Here is a 24,973-nt window from a genome sequence, read left to right as displayed (position 1 = left end):
CACTAAATTCATAATGTTTAAGATCCACTTATGTAAGAAATCCTCGTTATTTTTAATGAGGCATTTCCTGGTCTGTTTTGGAGGTCATTATAAACTAACTATGGAAAGCAGCTGCTTGAAGATCCTTCATGGAAAAACAAGAGCATACAGGTTTGCAACATAAGGCTAAGACTGACAGTGTTTTAATTTTTCTGTTTCTTTTAAGTATGGTCTGGGTAATGTCCTAGTCTTTAAGACACTTTTATTTCAAGTTTTCTCAAAATATGTTACCGTTGGACTTTGACTCAAGTAAAAGGCAGAGTCTGGTGTTGATAGCAATGTTAGTTTTTCCTTATGAAGTTCTTTCACAAACATTGAGCAAGAGAAGCCAAGCAGGCCGTTTTCCAATTGGTTTGTCCTATGTACATAGCCACCATTTCGAAGCACTACCCCTTTAAGAAAATGGGGAACTAGATAGAAAACTTTCATTTCCTTTTCATTTTTATTAATAAACCCTATACGCAGTTGTTCATGAGGCGAAAGTTTCATTGGAGGCTCTAAGCTTAACGTTAGGTTTTAATCTCTCTAGACTTTGCAGCCTTCGTCACTAACGTTATACGTATAGCGTTCATCGTTTCCACTTTGGTGAGTTATTATATTTGCTCTTAGTTAATGCTTAATGTTTACTTCGCCCTGTGTGTTCGTCAGGCTTCACTGCATATACAACATTACTTATAAATGTGTTCAAATATCGTTGTGTTGACGTCGAATGTTTTGTACACCTGTGTTACACCTTCCGCCCACAATCCTTGTTTTTGTTGATTCCAGGAAGAAGTTTATGTAAGATTTTATTCAACATTACAATCACACAGTCGCCATAGTTTTCTCTTCTGCTCCCTCTTCTTTTCTGTCACTCATGTTTATTTATTTATTTATTTATTTTAAATAGTCGTTTTTACCTTTGGCAGCGATCTACCTGCACTCCTGCTGTGGTCAGAGAGCAGCGCGGCCGCCAGATGGCAGCAGTGATCACTGAAGATAACGTGTACAGCGAGGCTGAAGTGAACGGCGCGCCCCCTGCTGATGGAGAGGGTCAAGAGCAGCTGCGCGGTCCTGATGGAAACATCCAGGGACAGGTAGACTTGGTCATAAAGACTGGTTCTTCTATTTCTTCTCCTGTAATGACGACAAAACACTTTGAAACGTTTATTTAAAATAAATAAATAAACAGATTAAATAATTAACCACTGTTAATTTCATGATTCCATTTTATTATCTTTTTCTTCAATAAAAACAGTGGTTTTACATCTTTTAATTGAATCCTGAGTTTAATTATTTTAATATAATATAACGTTTATTTTCTGCCTTTTTTCCTTAAATACTCATGATTTATATTTGTTAATTAGATATAATGAGGTACAAGTATATATTTTTTACATTTAAAAAAAAATAATGAAACTTATTCTATATTATATTTATTACAATATTTTCTTTACAAATAACATTACTGTTGAAAAGTTTTTATTGATTTTGAAATAAGTCTTTTAGCTTCACCAAGATTGCATTTATTTGGTCAGGAATACAGTAAAAACGGGAAATAGTATAACATTTTAAAATAACTGTTTTCTATTTCTCTATATTTTAACATTTAATTTATTCCTGTGATGGCAAAATGATCAGAAATCATTCTAATATGATGATTTTCTGCTCAAGTAATATTTCTTATCAATGCTGAAAACATTGTATTTTTATGGAAACTGACACATTGTTTATTTAATTTTCTTTCAGCATTCTTTGATGAATAGAAACTTCATTTATTTGAAATAAGTAATTTTGTAACATTTTGATTGTCTCTTTAATAATTTTAATGCATTGCTGCATAAAAGACTTAATTTCTCTCAGAACATTTGATTGACTTAAGACATTTTAAAAGTGTTGTAAATTATCATCATAATAACTTGAGTATAATTTGATTAGAAAAAAATTCAAATTCTCAAATATTCCATTTTACCTCATAAATTGTCTTTGTTCAATTAAAAGAAGAAAACTGAAACTTTGTCTATTTATAAATGAACAAACAAAAAAACACAATCTTGACTTTTCCGAGTGGTCTCAGACTTCTGGATCTTTCTTCCACTGACAGGTGGAGGAGTTTCTCGGCCCACATCCTGACTACGATGAGGAGGAGGAGGAGCGCAAGTACTACAGACGAAAGAGGCTGGGCGTAGTGAAGAACGTGGTGGGGGCCAGTTGCGGAGGAATGATCGTCTACAGCGTCTACATGGGTCAGCATTTGCGCATCACACACCACAGGCACATACAATGATTCAGTCAGTGATGACATCATACTCCTCAAAGTCTGCATGCTGCTTTATAAAAAGATCTTACTCTTAATACGACACTGAGTAGGACTCTACTTATGTCACACTGTTGTATCAGTGTGATTTCATTATGCACTGTCTGCACTGCAAATGAATATGACATGTTTTGTGGATGGCATACTTCACTGACTCTTCACTCTTCTGGCCATTTTTAGCAAGTTCATTGGCATGCACACACACACACAAAGATGTCTCATTCGGTCTTAGACTGTGAAATTGAGAAACAGCTGACAAATCTGGGACATCTTGTCACAGGCCGAAAAACAAATCCAGGTTTTTGGAGTGTTGTTGTGCATGTTTCGTCACGAGCTGTTTCTTTGTAGGTCTGTTACAGATGCAGTTAATTCTGCACTACGATGAGACCTACCGAGAGGTCAAGTACGGCACTTTAGGGCTGGAGGATATCGACAACAAAATGCTGATGGGCATCAACGTTACACCTATTGTCGGCCTGCTCTACACGCCGGTGCTCATTAGGTTGAGTTTATGTCTTTATTGCATTTCTGTTTTGGTCGTAATCCTCATTCAACCTACGATTTCCGTTATGCTCTTTTTTTTTTTGGTTCTTTGGACGTTTGTCACCCACCGCCACAATTATTAGCAGCTCTTCCTACTGTTCATGTACTGTCCACTTAATGCTTGAGCAGTTTGGGCACCAAAGGTCTTCTCACACCCGTGGTGTAAACTGAAAATGACTTGTGATAATTACAGTCCAGTAATCCCACACCCTTTATTTTCCAATCTAATTGTATTTCTTTCTCAGATTTCTTGGCACTAAATGGATGATGTTCCTGGCATCAGGCATCTATGCTCTCTTTGTTTCAACCAATTACTGGGAGCGATATTACACTCTCGTACCATCAGCTGTGGCCATTGGGATTGTCATCGTTCCTCTTTGGGCATCACTGGGAAACTACATCACCAGGTGAGTGTGTTCAAAAGCTGAAGGTGCATAGAACATGTATACTATTGCTTGAAAGTTTGGGGTTAGTAAAAAAAATAAAAAATGGTGTGCTTTAAATTGATCAAAAGTAACATTAAAGTTAGATTTTAAAAAAATGCTGTTCTTTTGAACTTCATATTTAAGAATCCTGAAAAAAGTATAATAAGCATTGCATCAGTTTCATCATTGCTAATATAATGATAAGAAAAAATGTGAGGAAGAGAGCAGCTTATTATAATGATTCCTGAAGGATCATGTGAAGTCTGGAGTAATGAATGCCTAAAATTGAGGTTTGCCATCACAAGAATAAATTAAATTTTAAAATATATTAAAATACAAAACAGTGACTTTAAATTGTAGTAGTATTTCACAATATTGGTGTTTTAAATAAAGGACTTCTTAAAGATACATTAAAAAATCCTACAGAACCTTTGTAGAATAGTGTATGTGTCAGTCATTTTAAGCATATTGCTATTTTGTTAGGAGTATTTTATTCTACTTCTTAATGTTCCATACATTTATTTTGCATAATATTGCAAAATAAAGCCAAACTGAGGATGCTATTGATTATTGGCCGATATTAAAGATTTAAAAAAAAGGTATCAGTCAATATTGGATTTATATTTTGCAGTTACCGGCCATAACGTCAAAACAATTACTGGAATCGGTTAATCGGTTTCAATCAGAATTGTAATAGCGGTGAATCCAGTAACGCTTTAGTATAGGGACCGATACTCACTATTAACTAGTTGGTTATTAGCATTCGTATTATGACCATATTGACTCTGTATTAGTACATATAAAGCATGACCATATTCTACATCCTTAATCCCACCCAAACATAACCGTAACAATTCCTAACTATTAATAAGCAGTAAATTAGGAGTTCACTGAGGCAAAAGTCGTAATTAATCTTTTGTTAATAGTAAGAACTGGACCATAAAATGAAGTGTGAGCGTGAATCCTTTGTTGTGTAAAATATTAAAAACATAAAAATGATCCCAGTTCTGCTTGAGAGACTATAACGAAGCCATTTGTAGGTCGATTTCCAATATTGCAACATCGACTCAATCAGGACTAGAAATGCTTGGTCATTATTTCTCAGATTATGCAGCTAGCAGTTCTTAGTTATACCTCCTCACAGATAAACAAAAGCTCACTACTGTGTTATACACTCAGTTATTGAGTCTTTCAGTGTTAACAGATACAGATACAGCTAACTAACTACCCACCCACTCCCACCTCGTTGTTTGTGTGGTTATCAGAATGGCCCAGCAGTATTATGAGTATGTGAACTACAAGGACGAACATGTCCAGGAGCAGAAGAAGCCCCCCAAAGGAGCCTTCCATCCTTACATCATCATTTTCCAGTCTGTATTCTACATTGTTTTCCATGTGAGTAAAGATGAGCCTTTTCGGGCACTCTATTACAACTTGTTATCATTCACTATTAGTAGTTAACCTGTGATTAGTTGTGTTTTCCCCTTTGCCAGTATAATTGAAGTATTAATATGTATTCACAGCTGTGTGTGTGTGTCAATGCCGGCTGCATATGTGGGTTTGTGCATTAACATGCAGCTATTTATAGCGTTCACTCCGTGCCTCTCTTCTCTCTCTTCTCTCCTGCAGCTGAGTTTCGTGTTTGCCGAGTTCCCCATGGTGCTGTTCCTCAATTACTATCTGAATGATTACAAACACACTCTCTACAAAGTCCCTCAGTGCGGTAAAATCCTCTCTCTCGATCCTGTCCCCTTTTAGCCCCAAGCGTCGTTCAGAGATCGAGCAGCTGCTCAGTATGACATTTGCATTCGTTCTCATATCCTTTTTATGAAGTTTTCACATGCTTGATGTATAATGTTGAACTAAGAATAGTCAAAAATGGCTTCATGAAGTACTCAAAACTTTAAAAACCGAAGTGCTGCTGCATTCACTGGAGAGACTTTTAAAAAGAGAAAGCTATTCACATTGTTTTTTTTTATATTCCTTGAAGTTATAATACGTATAAAAATATCTGTAAAACTACCACAGCAAACATAAAGTATACGTAGGTATATATATTTATAAGGGAGCAACAGGGCATAGAAATCAAAACTGACACTGTGGAAAAACAATATAACACCTCAGCAGCTGTTGCTTGAATGTCAACCAGACTTGCTAGAAAAATGAGTAACCCGTAGGCAGAAAAAGAACAATCTCAGTATGAGAATCATTGTTATGTTTTTCTAGTAACAATTCTTTTTTGAAAACCGTTGTTCTTTCTTTTTCTTATTCTCACCAAGGCTGCATTTATTTGATATACAAAATACACTATAAAACTTTTCTATTTTAATATATTTTAAAATCTAATTTATTCCAGTTAGCAAAGCTGACTTTTTTGGCTCCAGTTTTCAGTGTCAGATTGTCCTTCAGAAATCATTATGTTATGCTGATTTGGTGAGATTTTGGTTGAGAAAAAAGAACTGAACCCACACTCTTGAATGACTGGCATTTGAAAACCTTTTTCTAGTTTTTTCAGCTTTATTAAACAATATATGTACGTTTCAAAATTAAGAAAAAATGTATCCTATTTCATAAGTAATGTAGTAAACCAGTGGTGACTTCATACATCCATTAATATTCACTTAGCTCTCTAGAATAATATATTTCCAGATGCTACTTGGTTTGTTTGTTTATTTATTTTTATCTAATTCATTTAAATTAATATATAAATTATAGTTAGAATGGCCTAAGTGTCCAAATACTTAAGTAAGTGAAATAGTCATTACTTACACTACATTTACTTAATTACACCGAAAAAAAAGAAAGAAATGCAATTCCATTTATCACCAAAGAAAAAAGTAAAAAATAGGATCAAAAGTTATGTAAGTTTCATGTGTTAATAATGAGAAGATATCTTGCAAAATCAAATCAAATGTGTCAAGAATATTTACAGTTTTAAAAAAATGTGGTCATTTGGCAATTAGAAACTTCACACTTCTGACATCCTGCAAAGCGAGGCATTGGCACATCTGCTGTGTCTGGCTCTTCCTAGCTCTCAGCAGAGATGACGAGAAGAGATCTTTTTAAACCAGTGTTTGGAATTGCAAAATAGCCAATAACACCAAATCACCAGCAACACTGCTTGACATGGAAAGACACCCACTGGCCATATTGTAGAGTGAAAAACACTGTATAGAGAAAGAAGCTGTTTGAAGTCTGTAGTCTTTAAAACATTTATGTATCCAGACCTAAAATGTAATATAAATCAGTCTAGTAGTCTTGTTAAATGCATTATTTTCTCTTGTCTCATATTCTCCTCTCTCTCTCTCTTTCTCAGGAGCCTCGGGGAAAGGGGTGATAGAGAATTTAAATAAGACAGTTTTGCACAGCTTGCCTCGCTCTCTGTTGCTCATCGAGGTCGAGAGTGTGCTCATGGGAGCAGCCTTCCTCGCCATGCTCATCGTAAGACTGTCATCATCATCACTATGACGTCTCTATCCTCTACATCATCTTAAATATATATATATATATATATATATATATATATATATATATATATATATATATATATATATATGTTATATTAGTGACTGAAACAGTCTATAATCAACAGCAATTTGACCTTGAAAGTCATTTTACATAGATATTTCATAATGAACCAAATTAGGTTTAAGATTATTTAGTTTTTAGTAAATCAATTGAAATGTTAAAAATGCAATATTTTACCCAGAAACTACAATTATTTAGCCTCATGTTGTTCTGAATCCATTAGATTTTCTTATAACACTTTGTTTTAATGTGTCCCTGTTACACAATACATGTATTTACTATAGTAATATCACTAAATTATGTATAATTACAAAAAAATAGTAATTAGTATACCAAGAATGGTTGCACTTTATTTTACAGTACGTGTACTAACATGTACTTATAGCATGTACTTACAGTGTATTTATCTAAGAAAGTTCTGGTAATACAAGGTAACTACATGGGGTAGGGTTAGGTTTAGGGGTAGGTTCAGGGTTAGTACCTAATTATTACATAGTTATTGTAACTACTATAATAAGTACATAGTATGTACATGAGGAACAGGACTGTAAAATAAAGTGCTACCCAAAGAATTTTTATAGTAAGTACATGTTTATATTTGTGCAATTACATTGGTAACAAAGATGCATTAAAATAATGAGTGACCGACTTTCTTTAAGAAAAATAATTTCCTTTTGATGAAAGTTAATGACTATCAAGCTATAAAATGACAAAAAGGTACCACAAAATTAACATAAAGGTATCCATACAATGCATACACTATTTCCAAGTATTTACGGGACAAACAAACCGAAATGTTATAATTTTTCCACTCGATCACATTAGATTTGATGTCAGTTGTTCATTCATTCTCTTTAAGTTTAAGTTGGCCTTAAAGTTTTATCAAAGTACAGTTTTTATGTGTAGATATGTACTATAATATTTTAACAAAAAAAGTCTACCACATTAGTACATAACACAAATAAGTGTGTGGAGGGAAAAAATGTTGCAGAGTAATGACGCAATAATTGCTAACTATTTAAATTATTATTATTAAAGATCACAAATATATATAAAAAGTGAATTTTGTTTTGAAATAATAACATTTGACATCACTTACATAAAAAGGTATCTGAAAATCTTGCTCTTTGGTTTCATATCCGCAACATATATTTTGGACTGTTCCTCATACAAACTTGGTTCATGTGGTTTAAATATAGTGCACGAGTGGTAAGAACTACTTGTAATTCATCAAACTTCACCTTTCCTGTTCCATGTTAAACTAGAATTTGAAGCTTGGCGTGAACTCTCCCTTTTAACAGTGTGCTGCCAATGTTCCCTAACAGTTCCTGGTGTTGTGTGGAGCTGCGTATCGGCCCACCGAGGAAATTGACCTTCGCAGCATTGGCTGGGGGAACATCTTCCAGCTGCCCTTCAAGCACTTACGAGACTACCGTCTCCGTCTGCTCTGTCCCTTCTTCATCTTCTCTGGTTTTGAAATGCTCTTCGCCGTCCAGGGAATCATTCTGGTGAGGAAAAAATAGACTGTGTAGCTGAAATACACAGGTAAAGTTTGAAAGTCACAGTATTAGCTCTCAGTAATTTTAAGCTTAATAAGACATTGCCATTCTTCAATATTAAGCACCTAGGATGCTGCAAGTAAACCAATTTGCCTGGTACATTACCTAAACAGATTATCTCTCTTTCTGTGTTTCTTGTCTTTCTCAGTCATATGGAGTGTGTACAGTAGGGATGGAGAAGCTGTGGTTGTTAGTTATGGTGTATGGTTTGTCATCCTCCATCTGTTCGGGCCTGGCCCTGGCGCTGCTGCGCTTGCCCAGACAGATTATTCTTCTGGTGGGTGCCTTTGTGCACTTCGTGCTAATCATAACCCTTATGTGCTGGTCACCCCCACCTCGAGAGCCCAGCTATCTTCCATATCTGTTGGTGCTCTCCGCCCTGTGGGGTCTGGGCACTGCGCTCAACAAGACTGGACTGAGCAGTGAGTACAAATGCCATTTACACCTTAAGCTTACACCCATTTCAGAAAGACATCAATTATATGACATAACATTGTTGTGTGTAGCTCTGCTGGGGATGCTGTATGAAGACAAGGAGCGACTAGACTTTGTTTTTACCATCTACCATTGGTGGCAGGCCATTGCCATCTTCATCGTCTATCTTTGGTCTGCATTGCCTATGCGGGTAAAGCCTTTCATTTTTGTTGGTCTGATTGCATACCTTGCATAACAGGACACTAGACCAGAAAAAAAATTGCTTCTAATTCACAAAATGTTCAGTTATGTCAATCATGGTTCCAACATGTCACCCAAACAGATTTTTCCTTGCTTCAGTTAAATCTCAGAAACCATAAGCATTAATATTTTTAGCAACAAAATTCAATTTATGTATATATATATATATATATATATATATATATATATATATATATATATATATATATATATATATATATATATATATATATATATATATTAGAAAACTATGTTTTGAATGACTCACTGATTCAAACAAGTATTCAAAGAAGTGTTTAAAGTTTTCCAGTCATTTCAATAGGGACCTACATGATCGGGGAATTTTGAATGAGGACAAATTATTCCCCCTCTACAGATTTCACATCAAATTCAGTTGGTCATGCGAATTTTGTGACACTGGCCAATAGACAGTTGTTTGGTTTGAAATTGACCTCTATGTGAGTTGTGCTTTTTATATCACTAAACTATTGACAGTTGGCAATGGACCTTTTTTTTCACAAAATGTCACTAAAGTGACCACAATTCATTTGTTGAAAAGAATCGATGCATAAAGGTTTTTAGTTTGTGAATTGTGCATCACACTGTTATTGAGTGCAGAAAAAACTGATATCTGATGGAAACACATACAACTTTTTGTGATGTCTCCGTCTGGAGTTCTGTCTAAAGGTGCCGTCACATTAGCGATTTTGCAGCAAAAAAAAAGAGTAGCAAAGTAATGCATGAAGCACTGCTCACACAGAAGTTACTTCAAACCAAGCAGATTTCTGTGTCCAATTTGCATGACCAACAAACATTATGAAATCTGTGTTCAGGGCTTTTTCACTCTTGCACAAATCTACCGACAGCACAGATTCCATTGAAACGACTGGATTTTGTTTCTGAAATTCATGCTAAGCCACAGTATATGGGACCGACCTCAGTATGTGGAGATGTATGCACATTTTTTTGTTTACATTAATCTGTGTTTATTAAGTCAGCTGCACGTTCTCTCTGGTCTCTTTTTAAGGCAAAGCTTGGACTCCTGTTGCTGACTCTCATAGTGGCATCTTTCTGCTACGTGCAGATGGAGCGTCGCCTGGCGAAGAGAATTCCGTTCAGGTTGCCACGGATTCCCCGTCCGCGACACAAGGTAATTCAGCTATTTATGTGTCTGTGTGGGCTTCAAAGTGTTTTTCTAAAAGAAGCAGCCTGTTAGTGTTAATAGTAGGTTACATTTATTCTGTAAAATAAAAAAAGGAAGTTTCCAGGTTCAAAACAACTGTATTGGCAGAACCTGTCGATTACCACGGACAATAATTTTGACTCATTACGATCCTGTTCCTCAAAGGTCAAAGGTTACCGATACCTTGAGGAAGAAAATTCGGATGAATCCGACACGGACCTGAGTGATGTTGATGATGAGGAGAAAGATGAGGATGAGAGAGAGTTGGTTGAGGAGGACAGAAACACAGACGATGATTCCCAGGGTTCACCGGGACCGGAGAGGAGCAGGGTTAGGGACCGCAGGAGGAAAAACGACAACGCTGCCTACGAACAGGCTGGAGAGAGAGAGGACTATGTCCACCACACGAGGGACTAGAAAAAGAGAGGTGAAAAGGTGTGAGGAGATTGGAACCAGATGAGATGTTGGTGTAAAATACTGAATAGCCAGATTGAAAGAGAAGCGATGGTATAGGAAACATTTACTCTCTTTTATATTAAATAAGACTTTTTTTTTTTTTTTCCTTTGGAAAGGAAAAGTGTGGGCCACCAATGAAGGAAGAAAATGAAGGTCAGAAAGTGGTTCACACTGAAAAAAAGAAGTGAACCAAGCATTTCATCGAAATGGGAAGTGAAAAGAGGAAACTAGATACCTTGTAAGGTTAGGTGGTTTTTGTTGCCATAGGAATGGATATTCTCCATTTTGAACTTGGTCAAGGCGATGTGCTCGTGTTGTGTATTTCATTCTGATTCCTTTCTGTGCGCTGTATTTATCAAATACATGTCGGTTTTCCTCATTGTAACCGAAGAACCAAAGTTCTCTCCATTTAAAAGTGTTACATTTCATTTTCATTTATGTTATAAAACATATATTTGTAATAAACATAAAATAGAAGATATGTGATTAAAAATGCTGCTTTTGCCACTTTTAGAATGTTTTTAACCAGTGTTTGATGTGCTGGAATGTGAATGCGATTGATCCAATGATACTGCACTTCATTTATTTAGTGTACAGTTAGTGTACAGTATGCCATGTTTCTCTTTAATCTGCATTGGATTTTAAAGTAATTTTATGCAATTATATTCTCCGAAATATAACTGAGAATATACTGTTCACACAGAATTAATTTCTGCAATCCACTGTGCTTGGTTTCCATATGTTTTTTTTTGTTTGTTTTTTGCACTAGATGGACTTGTTTGAGCATTGGACTTGTGTATTTTGTAGCTTTCTACACATGACACAATGTTCTAAAAATGCAGAATAAGTTCAAAAGAATGCATTTTTGCATTTAAAAATGAGACGCCGGGCAATAAAGTGAACACATTTTTACACAACTGTAGCTGCATTTTATTTTATTTTTTCACATTTACCACTGTTCAGGTGAATTTTCACAGGGAAAATAATTTTTTTCAATAGGAATCAATATGACTGAAAATTTTGTGTGAATTTTTCCAAGCAAGTTGGTCACATTGACAAACAAAAAGTTGCTTGGGTTGTGTGAGATGCTGCAAAAGATGCAAGACTCTAACCCAGTGTACCAGCCAAATATGTAGCACATCATGTTTACATAAACGGTGGGATGCAATAGTGCATTCTCTGTGAACTGCCCCATGTGAGTTTGGATTTCAGACAAATAGAAATAATTGAGCATGCATTGACGCTAAAGTACGATTTCCCTTTTTATTGCCTTATTGCTCTGAAAAGTGGTCAGAATGGGAAAAACAGTAAAAAAAAAAAAAAAATTAGTGTAGTGATTTGCAGGTGTTTCACGTCTGTTGTAATAGTGTTTTTAAACATGTTTTATATATGTAGTCTGAAATCTTGAGTGTAAAATGATGAGTACTGTTACAATATTTTTGAGATCAGATGAAAAGACAAAGATGCTAGTTTGAGGTGAGTATGTATTTATTAGTCAACCTCTCCTCAGAATGCTCTAACACACACTCCCATCTGTCCTCATATGGCACTCAAACGTCACAGAGACGTGACATGTTTGCATATACAGATACACATCTTGCCTTGATTGACAGATTTTTACTCTCCAGTGTCCACCACTGTGCTTCTGTTGTATAGAATATTAGCCTCTTATGAATATTTTTCATACATGCTACTACTTTACCTTGGATCACATGTGGGCATGTATATGCATTTATTAATGTGAGCTAGTGCATTTTCTTGAACGAGAATTGATGTGTATCTGTACATGTGTAGATTTTTTTGTTTTATTTCCATCTTTTACTAGTACCATAAGTGCAACCAGTGAAGGTCTTACAATTTTCCACACTGCACCTCATAAAGTGACTGCTTCTAGAATGACCGGTGTGACTCTGCACGCTTCCCGTTTCCTTCTGTTCGCCTCAGGCATTACTGCTGGATTCTGCGGATGGACTGGATCTGAGGGGTCTGGCAGTGGGAGCCCCAGTCCCTCCAGTGCTGATAGTCTCCGCTGTGCCTGTCACACTCCATAACGTACTGCTGTCCTCGATAGCCAGGGTACTCGTAACACACAAAGCTGCAGGGAGACAGAAAATGACAGGGAATGAGGAGGAGATAAAGCGACTGAATACAGTATGACAAGCTGTGGAAGGGAATTAAATAGGTTTTTTAAGAGAAAGCAAGAATCTTGAATTAATATATTCAGCTGGATTTTAATGTGCATTAGAAATGTATGTAACACCTTAGTTAAGGGACCAATTCTCACTATTAACTAGTCGCTTATTTGCATGCATTTTACTAGCATATTAACTGTTTATAAATACTTATAATGTATATACATATTGTGCATGACCATATTCTTTGTCACTTAATCCTATCCAATACCTAACTTAATAACTACCTTCCTAACTATTAATAAGTGGTAATTAGAAGCTTATTGAGGCAAAAGTCTTAGTTAGAATTGGACCATAAAAATGGAAAACTTAAAATAGTCATAATTAGACTTTTGCTTGCCTATACCCCATGGGAGTAGGGATGTTTTCCTCCTTTTTTATCACCTAACAGATGAAAACTGCAAGCCCTTCTTCCATGTACGGTATGGTAAATTATCACTGGGTTAAATTATCAGTTTCTGTGATGACATGCAGTGAAATGCTGATATAACATAACCGATGTGGCAGTCACAGGTAAAGTATTGCTGTTATGTGAATGTGTCTGATGCACTAAGCGAGGAATGTGCAGTCAAAGAAAGATTGTATGTTACACTGGAGTGTATTGTGAAGGCAGAAACATTAACACTTCGCAAACACAAGAACTAGATACTATGAGCCAATGACACAGATGACTGTGTTGTAAGTGTATTGTCAGCACAGCTGTTAAGCATGAGAAATGTGCTGTTCAGGAGAACAGTAGTTTGGCACTAATGGTGTTTTGTCGACTGTTACTCACGCGCCACACTGCACATGCATGGAGCCCACTTGCTTGTCACACCAGCCCATGGCCTGAAGAGATGGGTAATCGTCACACAGCTCTACATTACGGCCCAGGAAGTTCTCCTTCTCATAGATGACCATGCGGCTGCTCTGGTGGTCCTACAAATGGAAGGAACAGTGGAGGAAGGAAGAAAAAAAACAGTGTGGTTTTAATGATACTGTCTGCTTGAATGAAGTTGAGCACTTCATAAGAACTAAAAACATAACATTCCCCATCACTCTCCATTATATTTTTCTTACAGCTGCAATACTGTGAAGTTATTATGCTAGGGTGTTCTACATGGGGTTTATTTAAGAAGTTTGGGTGCATTTATATCCAGTTGCTAAGGTGTTTTTCCTGTTGCTGAACTCAAAAATAAAGCGTTCAAATGGGGTTTTCACAGAGAGCCACAAAAGAAACATTCTGGGTTCCCTAAAGAGCCCGGAGAGTTCTTAAAAACATTTCTTAGCGTGGGAACATTTTAAGGAGCTGAAGAACCTTTTTCCACTTTAATTAACCTTTTGTGCAATGGAAAGCTTCCATGGATCTTCGTGGAACCATCAGTGCCAATAAAGAACTGTCTTTTTAAGTGTGCACTGTATGTGGTTGTTTAACCAAAAGATTATGATATTCTGAGATATGTCTCAGCTCTTTCTCTTTCCACTGTAGGGGATGTCCTCACTAAGTTTTATAATTGGGAAAAAAAATGTCCAATTTGAGAATAAAAGACTTTCAAAGCATCCGAATGTGCTCGCACACTCACAGCGCTGCAGATGGGGCGCAGTGACATCATCCACTCCACATGGTAGCCCAGACTGCCACTATAGGCGTCCCAGTGAGGATATTCTCCTTTTTCCAGGACAAACTGCTGCCCCTGGAAGTCATGGTGCTCATATCCCAACCAGCTGCACAGAATTAAGGAGAATTTAATATTTAAAAAGTACTTACAAGAGGGTTGAGGTATATATGATGTTTTGTTTTCATAAAAAAATGCATGTGTTAAGGTATTATAATAAGCATTGTGCCCATATTTGCCCCTTTGTTTTTCTTCCTCTGAGTCACCTACAGGAAGCAATTCTCAAGTAATCTTAAAGCATCCCAGTCATTTTCATAATTAATTGGAAAGCACACTTCTCAACACACATTTTAAATAATCTCAGGATGAAACACTCAAAAGCTTTCAAAAATATCTAAAACTGTAATATCCTTACTAACTGGCAAGATTTTGCAATCATTAACACAGAGTGGGCGACTCACGCGCCGCTCTCCACGCGGATAGAGCGGATGTTGTCAAACCCACGCTCCTGGATGTTGCGGCACTCTGAGGTGAGCTCCTGACATTTGCCTTGGAAATGCTCCTGCTCGAACACGGTCACCTGACAAACACACACATGCACATGCCACAACTTCCAATTTAGAGACATGTCTCTCTTCTACACACACAACCACTGTCCTCCTCTCATTTCATTATGTCCTCTATATTTTAAAGGGGTGATTTACTCAAGAATGAAAATTCTGCTATCATTTACTCACCCTCAAAGTGTTCCAACCCTGTCTTTTTTTCCCTCTTGAACAGAAAAGAAGATATTTTGAAGAATGTGGGTAACCAAACAGTTGCTGGTCCCCACTGATTTCAATAGTATGAAAAGAAAAATAGTATGGAATCAAATGTTTGGTTACCCACATTTTTCAGAACATCTTCCTTTATGTTCCAGAGAAGAAAGAAATGTGTATTGGATGGAACAACTAAAGTTGTTGATTTCCGACTGAACTATCCCTAAATAATCCAGAATTCCTCTCATGCCTCTGCACATAATAACAGGAAGCAGCAGCAGCTACCGTCCACAGAGCATTCATCTATAAAGTCTCAAAATCAATAGCTAAGCAGAGGATCCTTTGTTACATTATTGACAGTTTGGCGCCTGTTTCTCACTCTCAGACAAATAATCAATAGCTTGTTTCTCACTATTTCATTGTTCTTCTCACTTGAGAGAAAGAGTGTAAGGTTTTTACCTTAAAGCAAGGAGGCATGTCTATCCCAGTTGATGGGTTTGTTTGGATCTTAGTAACTTTGTTCATCTTCTTTCCTGCACAAGAGCGAAGGCTGAAAACTTCTTAAAACGTATTTGACAAACTTTGGGAGATAGTTTCATACAAACATATTGTTTGACGTACATTTGGGCGTTTTGGGAAATCCTAATAGAATTGCTTTCACACACACACACACACACACACACACACACACACACACACACACACACACACACACACACACACACACACACATATATATATATATATATATATATATAAATATATATATACATACATACATACATATACAGACCAAAAGTTTGGACACACCTTCTCATTCAACGAGTTTTCTTTATTTTCATGACTATGAAAATTGTAGAGTCACACTATATATATATATATATATATATATATATATATATATATATATATATATATATATATATATATATATATATATATATATATATATATATATAAACGTTGAAAACATTAAGGTTGTATCCTACACAAATCTGGCAAAGAAGTTCCCATGACAGCTCATTTGCTGCTGTAACATTTTGTTAATAAGCAATAAGCTGTTAGAAATTAATTGATATTTTTTTCATAGGTAAAATTCCTTGAAAAAGCCTCATCCAATGTATTAATCTAAATTTATCTTACCTTAAATCTCCACCTGTCCTATTTTACAGCGATGCTCGTCGGTGAGGAGGAGTTTTAAGGTTTATTTGACGCTTCTATTTTATAGCGACTATCAACGCTGGGTGCACGTCGCGACGCTGAAATTGATGGAAGGATCTGTGAGGGAGTGCGTGGTTTGTGTGTTTGGGTGTGTTTGTGAGATCATTGTCTTTATTGTGAGTCCAGAGTTGTGGAGGATTTTGCGCCGTCAGCGCACTGGACTTGATGGAGCCGTGAGCGTGCGCGCGCGCCCGTGGTTCTTGTGAATGCAGACGCATTGGTTTGCACAATGGAGCGCAAGCGGCTGGATTCATATCGGTCAGCACTGTGCATCGTATGCTACACAATGAGCGGCCTATATGTGGAGAATACAGGGATTTGACACTGCAGTAAACGTCCACTCTTTCAAAGCTCCCAGAAACATGTCTGTAGTTTGTCTGCTGTCTGAAGGTTTGGAAGACAGCCACGACAGTTTTGATCGTGAGTTTTGATCACTTTTTAGAAAGCTCCACCATGGCGAATTCAAGAATTCATATTTAGGAATAGCCATATAAACATTGATTTGTTAAACTTTTCTTGTGATATATATATATATATATATATATATATATATATATATATATATATATATATATATATATATATATATATTTTTTTTTTTTTTTTTTACTTTGAGGTTTAGAATAATAAGTAAATTTAAGTACCCCCCCCCCCCCCCCCTTCTTTTTCTGTTTTACAGAAATATCGTAACTTAGAATTGCATCTGTGCAATAACCATGGTAATTATACTAAGGGAATATAACTTTTTCTGAACTGAAAAAGATTCTGTAATACAACCAGATCTTTTTACTTAATAATACAGCATATTGGACAAATTAAGCAGTATTATCAGTAAATAAGAACACATACTGGCTGCTCCTCATTGTCCTCACCTTATATGACCAGTGGCCCATAACCCATGACCCAGAAGTGTTAAGGTGACTGGAATGTGGTATAGAATAGATTACTAGCTCAATGTTTACTGAATACTAATGCTGTTTATAATGTATGAAAAATAGTGTAATATAGGAATTAAGGAATTCAGTAAGTTGTCCTCTTGCAAATGCGCTTACCCCGTATTTTTCGGCCTATAAGTCGCACCTGAGTATAAGTCACATCAGTCCAAGAATATAAGTCACAGGACCAGCCAAACTATGAAAAAAAGGCCGACTTATAGTCCGGAAAATACGGTATTTGAATTTAAAACTTTCATAGTTGGCAGCACGGCTGTCAGAGTTTTAACACAACATATTGGCGGCATAAACAGGTTAATGTACTTTATAAAAGAGACAAAAACAAACATTTATTGGCACCAAATTAGCATGTTTTTTATTTGTAAAAAAAAAATCATAAATTCAGTGTATGTTTGGAAATTCGCCAAGTCTTCAATTTGGCACCTGATGGTTTGGATTTGGCCTGATGGTGTTCCATTACACTGACAAATGTGATTTTGTTTTGTGAATTTTAGTGTGCTGCGGAAGCAGGCTAATGTAGTTTTTAAATGAGATAAAACCATAATGCTGGCATAAAATATTCCAATCTAAACCTTCTCTTTGGTATCTTTGTTGTTCACTGACAAATGGTGTTTTACGGGAAGTAAAAGACTAAGTATTGCAGTGATGGTGTTTAACAGCTTGTATTTTGTAAAGTTTCAGAACTAGATACACACAGACAAAAGGTAAGTTTTTAAGATTATAAAAAGGACTTATGGGTTTGAGAAATAGGTATACTTTCTCTCTCTCTCTCTCTCTCTCTCTCTCTCTCTCTCTCTCTCTCTCTCTCTCTCTCTCTGTTTGATGATGGGGTGATTTCTTTTCTGTGTGTGGGTTGGTGAGCTCAGCAAGTTTGTTTCTGTGGGCCTAATCCCCCCATGCTGGACGCCAGCCTTTAAAAGAGACACATGTTTGCTTTGAATACACACGCTGATTGAGACAGAGAGCGGCTACTGACTAACACACAGGTAAGAGACTAGGGTCTGTGAGCAAAAACAAACTGGGAGAGAGATGATCCCACATCTGGTGGCATAGTTTACAGCAAGGAAACTCCAGCATGGGCTTGTGTAAGAACAGCTTTGACACGTTAGTCACCAGTAGAAGCCAATTAAAATGTAATCCTTTTGTGAGCATAGCACTTTATTCATCGTCTGGGTGAACCGTAACCTTTTTGTCACAACAGAAAAATGAATACAGAAAAGAAAAGAAAAAAGCTGCAGATATGAAGAGAGAGAGAGATAGGGTGAATTAAAGGAGGTTTGTTAAATAAAATATAAAAATGCAGTACAAAATGATCTGGGGTTTTATTTATTTATTGAACACACAGTATCCAATTTAAATTACTGTTAATTCTTTACTAGGGTGGGTGTTATTTATTTTAATGAAAACATTTTACGTTTTCGGGGGCCAGGCTAATTTAATATCTTATGCAAATATTTTGAAGAATTGTATTATTTGGCTTAAACTATATTAAATTGTACCCCTTTTGTGATATATTTGTTAATTAGTCATCCTAGGCAAATTCTTACGTATGAGCATCGCACGTCTGTAAAACTATTGTGTAAGCGTTTCAAAGTAAGTGGGTGAAGAATTCATTCAAAGGCTATTAATGGACTCGGTTTGTTGGAATGGGATTCATTACTTGCTTTGAGCAATATTTAGCAATTCACATCACTACATGTCCAACAATAGATATTTCCAGCAAGAAGGCTGCTAATTATTCACGTTTCTCCTCTCATACATATGCTCTCTTGTGGTAGTCATCATGTCCACTGGTGGAGAGAAGTCCAAGCCTGCCTCCCAGCCTGATGGGAAGGCTGCTCAAATTCAGAAGAGAACCGAGATGGGCGTGGGAAACTACAAGGTACTTACTGGTACCATATTTACAGATGCATAAAAGTTGCATATGATGACTGAGGAAAGGTACATGATGGCATCAGCTGTGTGAAACTGTGTATCAATTCAGTTTCCATAGAAATAGATGTGGGAGTTGTACATATGCTTTATTTTTAAGCTAAGCTCAACTAAAAACTTTATTTTTTTTAATTTATAGTTGCATAACAAGCAAAACTGAACTGATTTTCTTCTCCTTTTTTCTTCTCTCAGATGTATGTGTATGATCAGGAGAACTTTCAGGGCCGCATGATGGAGATCTCCAACGAGTGCATGAACGTGTGTGAAATGGGCATGGATAGAGTGCGTTCCCTCCGCGTGGAGTGCGGCCCGTGAGTTTTCCTGTGATGCATATGAGCGACTTACCAACCGTCCTGCATTTCAATACTTCATGTTCTTTTATTTAGTTGGGTGGGTTGGGAGCAGATGAACTTCTGTGGAGAGATGTACATCTTGGAGAAGGGTGAGTACCCCCGCTGGGACTGCTGGAGCAACTGCCACAGGAACGACTACCTGCTGTCCTTCAGACCTGTCAGAATGGTATTCATTCCTTTTATTCATTAGACACATTTCTGATTCATTTAAATCATTAAAACATTATTCATTGAGTCATGGTTGCTGATTCAGGAATGCGAGTTTAATTCCTGTTCCCAGCCTGTTCTTGGCTAAAGATAAACTGAAAAAAACAATGTAATCATATGCATTTATTAATGAAATTATACCTTGATCTACTCTTGCTTGTGCTCCTCACAGGACCCAGAAAAGCATAAGATCTGTCTTTATGAAGTTGGTGATTTCAAGGGTCGTAAGATGGAGATTATGGATGACGATGTTCCCAGTATGTACACCTTCGGCTTTACCGACCGCGTCGGCAGCATCATGGTCAGCTGTGGCACGTAAGTAGACTGTGATATCTGAACATAAAACTGATAACTCAACATAAAAAAATTTATTTGATAGGAGGGAAATTTGAAGTCTGTGATCTTCCTAAATCTTTATGAGTTTAAAACTGAAATTTGTAGGGTTTTTTTTGTGTTAAAAAACTTTCTTCTAGGTACAAGCGTGTAAAAAATGTGAGACTGGGAGGGTGTGGGTTAGGGTTAGGGTTATGGTTAGCCCCAAATTATGCAAAACATAAAATAGTTAAGAATGACACTTGCATTAACCTTGATACTGTATTAATACTCCCAATATCAAACATTAAAATCGGAATAATTCAGATTTTAAACCACACTTTATTATAAGGTAGTGATTTTGTATGTTTTCATACAATATGAGAACCTATGATTTTTAGAAAAAAGCTAATTTAGGGATCCCCTCCAAATAACTACACACAAACACATGACCGCCATTGTGGTGTAAACAGATCATACAAATGAAACTGAAACAAATTCATACAAATTAGCCACCAATATGCCAAAACGTTGAATAATTACCATGAGATGGTGATATTCCGACAGTGGCAGACTTTCTAAAAACCCATTTGAAAATAGTCTTTACATTACACACTTCGGTTTCCATTTTCATTATTACTCGACCTAGATAAACTAACAGCATTAATGCTACTTATATTTCAATAAAATTATTTCCAGTGTGGTAGTTTTCATAAAATAATACTAAAAATAGACTCTTCTTCATTTTTAGTCCTGTACTTCAGTTTTATTCATTCTCTATGCTTGTTTGTCTTTCCTCTCATCTCTTGTCTCAGTTGGGTGGGCTACCAGTATCCTGGTTACCGTGGCAGCCAGTACCTGCTGGAGAAGGGCGACTACCGTCACTTTAATGAGTACGGCGCCCGTCATCCCCAGTTTCAGTCCGTCAGGCGCATCCGGGACATGCAGTGGCACCCAGACGGCTGCTACACTATGGCCACCAAGTGAGGGCTAGGGAGGACGAGAAAGAGAGGAAACAGGGGAGAGAGAAGGAGAGGAGGAGGAGGAGAAGATGAAGGAGGGGGTGGGGGGAGGGCCAAGAAGGAGAAGAGGAGCGCACCACCCGTATGAGTCATCCTGGGAAGGGAAAAAGGAGAGAGGGATGGAGGTCAGTCAGGTACGGGCAGCAGCTTGGCAGACAGAACCTCATCATGTGGCTGTTGATATCAGATGAAAGCATGGTTTTTCTTCCCCACCCCTCTTTATTTTCTCTAATCTTCACCTCTTCTCCCATCTTCTTTCTTCCCTCTCCCTCCTCTTCCTCATCCTCCATTCATTTTCCCCTGTGGAACTCAGTCCATCACAAAGAGCTTTAACTAATGCCTGGCTCGTGGGGGTCGGGAATAATGATTGACAAGGGTGGGTTGGGTTTGGGGTGGGGTAGGGGGTTAATGGGTGGCAGAGGGAGGGGTGTTTTGGCCTAAAGGCCATGTAAAAACCTCCACATCCTTTTGGAACGGTAATAAAAGCGACAACTGTGACCATTGTTGCATGTTATCACTGCTGATTATCTGTGTCCATGCAGCCTTTTTATTTTTACCATCAGTATGTCAGGCCTCTCATATCACCACATTTTCAAAAATTCAATCCACTATTTAATAACTAGAAGAGAAAGACATGGACCAAATGCTAACATCAATCACGTATTATATCACTAGCAGGGGTAGTTTAATTAAAAGTTCTTGATCTTTTGGAATTAAAGCTTTCATACTATGAAATCTAAACTTTATTGAAACTGAATGGCGAAAGTTGGTTTATACTGACAATAGCATGAATAATTAACTAAAACTAAAACCAAAACCATTTGAAAAAAATACTTAAAAAATAAATAAAAAAAAACTTTAACTGAAATTAAATAAATAAAATATAATTTCAGCTACATTTAAAAATTTTATTTGATGCAACTTGATGAACTAAAATAATAAAAAACTGAAATAAAATAATTTAAAATACACATATATTATTATTATTATTATAAATAATAAGAATAATGACAAAAACACACAACAAAATTAATCAAATCTGAATAAAATTAAAAGACAAAATAATAGTTAAAATTAACAGCAAGAATAATGATAAAAGCTTTAGTAGTATCTCAATGATATTAAAATAAAATTGAAACACTTACAGCAATTCGTAACCATTTTAAGTTTGGGCGAATTCATACTCAAAAAAAAAAAAAAAAAAAAAAAAAAAAACGGCTGCTGTTTTTGGACAAACTTTCACATTGTGTAGTTCCTGGCAGTAGGGAAGAAAATGGGTTGTATGACAGTTTATTTTATTTATTTATTTTTACAGTATTTTTAGAGGGGGAATAAAAGCAATACCTTAACTGACCTTAATAATAAACGATACTAAACAAACTAAATGTGATAATGCTTATAATTAATATAATTTAAAATGAAAAAAAATAGGCACACACTGAGTATCTTTAGCTACACTTTGACAGAATTATATACTTTAAAAGTACATATTAATACATTAATACTTTTTTTTCTGAAAGTGCACCTAAATAATTAAAAGTAAAATAATTTATATTTTTAGAGAAAGGCTACATGCTAAAGGTATAGCCATCAATTATTATTATTTATTTTATATATAAAATAATAACTTGTTTAAGCCAAAGGTTGAGTGAGACATTTAGTCTGTTTTGATGAAGAAAAATAACTAAATTACTAAAAGACTAAATTAAAGCATAAATGTAGTAAAAACTAAAATTATGACCAGTTTAAGCTGTTTGAATGCAGCAGTCTAGGATTACTCATTTAAAATGAAGATTCTGAGTGAGCTGTCAAATACACTAAACTAAGATTGCGTGATAATTACACAAGCTGATTATCAACTGTTTTGGAGCATGTGCTGCATGCGCTGAATATAAATCAGCATTTGTTTTATCTCTCAGTTCTATTGAATTTCAATGCATTAAAAGATTATGCTAAATAAGACAGATAGGCTTCTGCCATCATTAACAGAATGAATGTGGGTTCATATAACACCTGACCAATTTCTTCATACACATACATGAATATATATTACCCTGTTAATATGCCTGAATATACACACACACACTCACGTTTGTTTTTGTGAAAAGTGGGGACATCCCATAGGCGTAATGGTTTTTATACTGTACAAACTGTATATTCTATGGCCCTACACCTAACCCTAACCCTCACAGGAAACTTGTGCATTTTTACTCTCTCAAAAAAAAAAATTCGGCATGATTTATAAGCGTTTTGAAAAATGTGGACATGGGTTATGTCCTCAATAGTCACCCTCTCCTTGTAATACCTGTGTTATACCCATGTCATTATACAGAGTTGTGTCCTGATATGTTACAAAAACAAGAGCACACACACACACACACACACACACACACACACATATATATATATATATTCCTTATATTATCCTATTTCTAAACCTTCTTGAATTCATTAATAATTTATTTGAAATTGAGATCATGCCTCCCAGATAAGGCCAAAACTCACACAAATGCATTTAAGATTCCATCCGGCTGCATAGAAACTCCAGCCTTTTCATTGACGTCAGTCAAGCCGTGGCCTCGTTCACATAAACATCTACACACACACTCCAGGTACCTTGGGAAATCTATTAACTCCACATCCACAGTGAGTGACAGGCGCTTGAGCACCTGTCCCTTTTCCCCTTGATGCCCAAAGTGCCCTTTTGTCAAGGCAATCCCAATCAAACCATAAGTAAAATGAATGAATAATTATTTAGTCGTAAATAATATTATCCACATGAGGATCTCATCCGGGATGATCCCACAGGTTCAAACACCTTTAATAATTTAGCACACTATACCAGATACCTTCAGTAACATCCACAGCTGACGGTAAGTGGAGCTTTCAGTGAAGGGATGTGCTTTTAAACGTGTATTATTAATATTATTATTTTACAAGAACGGCATGAAAAGAGCATGCATAGCTGTTGTTTATATTGCTGTGTGTAGCCTGTGGAAGTAATGTTAGCAAGGGGCTAAAATATTTTTGTTCAATACCTAATGACAATTTTATGATTGGTTTATAAAGGCTACTATTTTTTTATCACAGAATAAGGCAGTTAATACAGTTTCTTAACTAAATAATATGTCAATCAGTACTGGATTTTTCATATAGTTTGTGTATTTATAACCTGGAGATAACTTGAAAAACACACATAAACCATAATTTTTTCGGAATCGTGTGTTTATTGTCTTCACGTTTCATTAAAAGCCTTGTTCCATGTCCCCCTTTTACACTTTGAGCACCTGCCCCTCCAAAGCTCTCTGCACGGCCCTGGTGTGTGATCATCCTGTCTCTCACACTCTTTTCATCCTCACACTCTGAGGGGTAATGAAGTGAAGACAGCGCATGATCTGGGACACAGGCTGGAATGATTTAGAGCGAAGATAGGCTCAGTGGGATTCTGAGGTAATTGAATCTCACTCTTGTACTACCACACAACCACCACAAGAAGGTACTAACAATTGTGTTTTGTCAGTCCACTTATTTTCCCCATTCTTAGGCTTTTTTCACACATTTTGCTGCACTTTTCCATTGAAAATGAATGTAGCTGCTTCACATTCACAACATTCAAGGCACACGTCATGATGACGTCAACAACACAATGGCTCTTCATGGGATCTCTTTCTACCTGATCTTACTTTTAAAAATACTTTATTAGTGTAACCAGTTATTTAGAATC

General features: G+C 36.3%; 3 protein-coding genes across 5 annotated transcripts; 2 read left to right on the top strand and 1 right to left on the bottom strand.

The window, feature by feature from the left end:
• Window positions 1–448: 448 nt before the first annotated feature.
• On the top strand, window positions 449–11,621 carry LOC128017146 (protein unc-93 homolog B1). 3 transcript variants are annotated; one of them, XM_052602392.1, is made up of 14 exons: window positions 449–624; window positions 948–1,115; window positions 2,123–2,264; window positions 2,684–2,837; window positions 3,124–3,285; window positions 4,569–4,698; window positions 4,933–5,026; window positions 6,620–6,744; window positions 8,157–8,339; window positions 8,539–8,812; window positions 8,897–9,015; window positions 10,093–10,215; window positions 10,414–10,683; window positions 10,821–11,621. In XM_052602392.1, the coding sequence occupies exons 2-13, from the start codon at window positions 996–998 to the stop codon at window positions 10,663–10,665; spliced, it is 1,878 nt and encodes a 625-aa protein (XP_052458352.1). In that variant the 5' UTR covers window positions 449–624; window positions 948–995; the 3' UTR covers window positions 10,666–10,683; window positions 10,821–11,621. The 3 variants fall into 3 exon arrangements, with proteins under 3 accessions (XP_052458352.1, XP_052458335.1, XP_052458343.1); XM_052602375.1 differs by having other exon boundaries at window positions 450–624; window positions 10,414–11,621; XM_052602383.1 differs by having other exon boundaries at window positions 450–624; window positions 929–1,115; window positions 10,414–11,621.
• A 138-nt stretch (window positions 11,622–11,759) lies between these two features.
• Window positions 11,760–16,857, bottom strand: cryba1l2 (crystallin, beta A1, like 2). Its single transcript, XM_052602473.1, has 6 exons — window positions 16,393–16,857; window positions 15,709–15,782; window positions 14,953–15,071; window positions 14,459–14,600; window positions 13,672–13,814; window positions 11,760–12,799 (listed from the first exon to the last, which is right to left on the bottom strand). Exons 2-6 carry the CDS (start codon window positions 15,772–15,774, stop codon window positions 12,652–12,654), a joined length of 618 nt encoding a protein of 205 aa, XP_052458433.1. The 5' UTR covers window positions 15,775–15,782; window positions 16,393–16,857; the 3' UTR covers window positions 11,760–12,651.
• Window positions 16,858–18,363: 1,506 nt separating this feature from the next.
• LOC128017196 (beta-crystallin B1-like) lies at window positions 18,364–21,624 on the top strand. Its single transcript, XM_052602460.1, has 6 exons — window positions 18,364–18,409; window positions 19,202–19,305; window positions 19,548–19,666; window positions 19,742–19,874; window positions 20,088–20,230; window positions 21,043–21,624. Exons 2-6 carry the CDS (start codon window positions 19,207–19,209, stop codon window positions 21,212–21,214), a joined length of 666 nt encoding a protein of 221 aa, XP_052458420.1. The 5' UTR covers window positions 18,364–18,409; window positions 19,202–19,206; the 3' UTR covers window positions 21,215–21,624.
• The last annotated feature ends 3,349 nt before the right edge of the window (window positions 21,625–24,973 follow it).

Source organism: Carassius gibelio, chromosome A1, assembly GCF_023724105.1.
Source record: "Carassius gibelio isolate Cgi1373 ecotype wild population from Czech Republic chromosome A1, carGib1.2-hapl.c, whole genome shotgun sequence".
In the NCBI taxonomy this organism is placed as follows: domain Eukaryota; kingdom Metazoa; phylum Chordata; class Actinopteri; order Cypriniformes; family Cyprinidae; genus Carassius; species Carassius gibelio.
The sequence above is the reverse complement of the archived record's forward strand: the minus strand, read 5'-3'. Positions and strand labels throughout refer to the sequence as shown.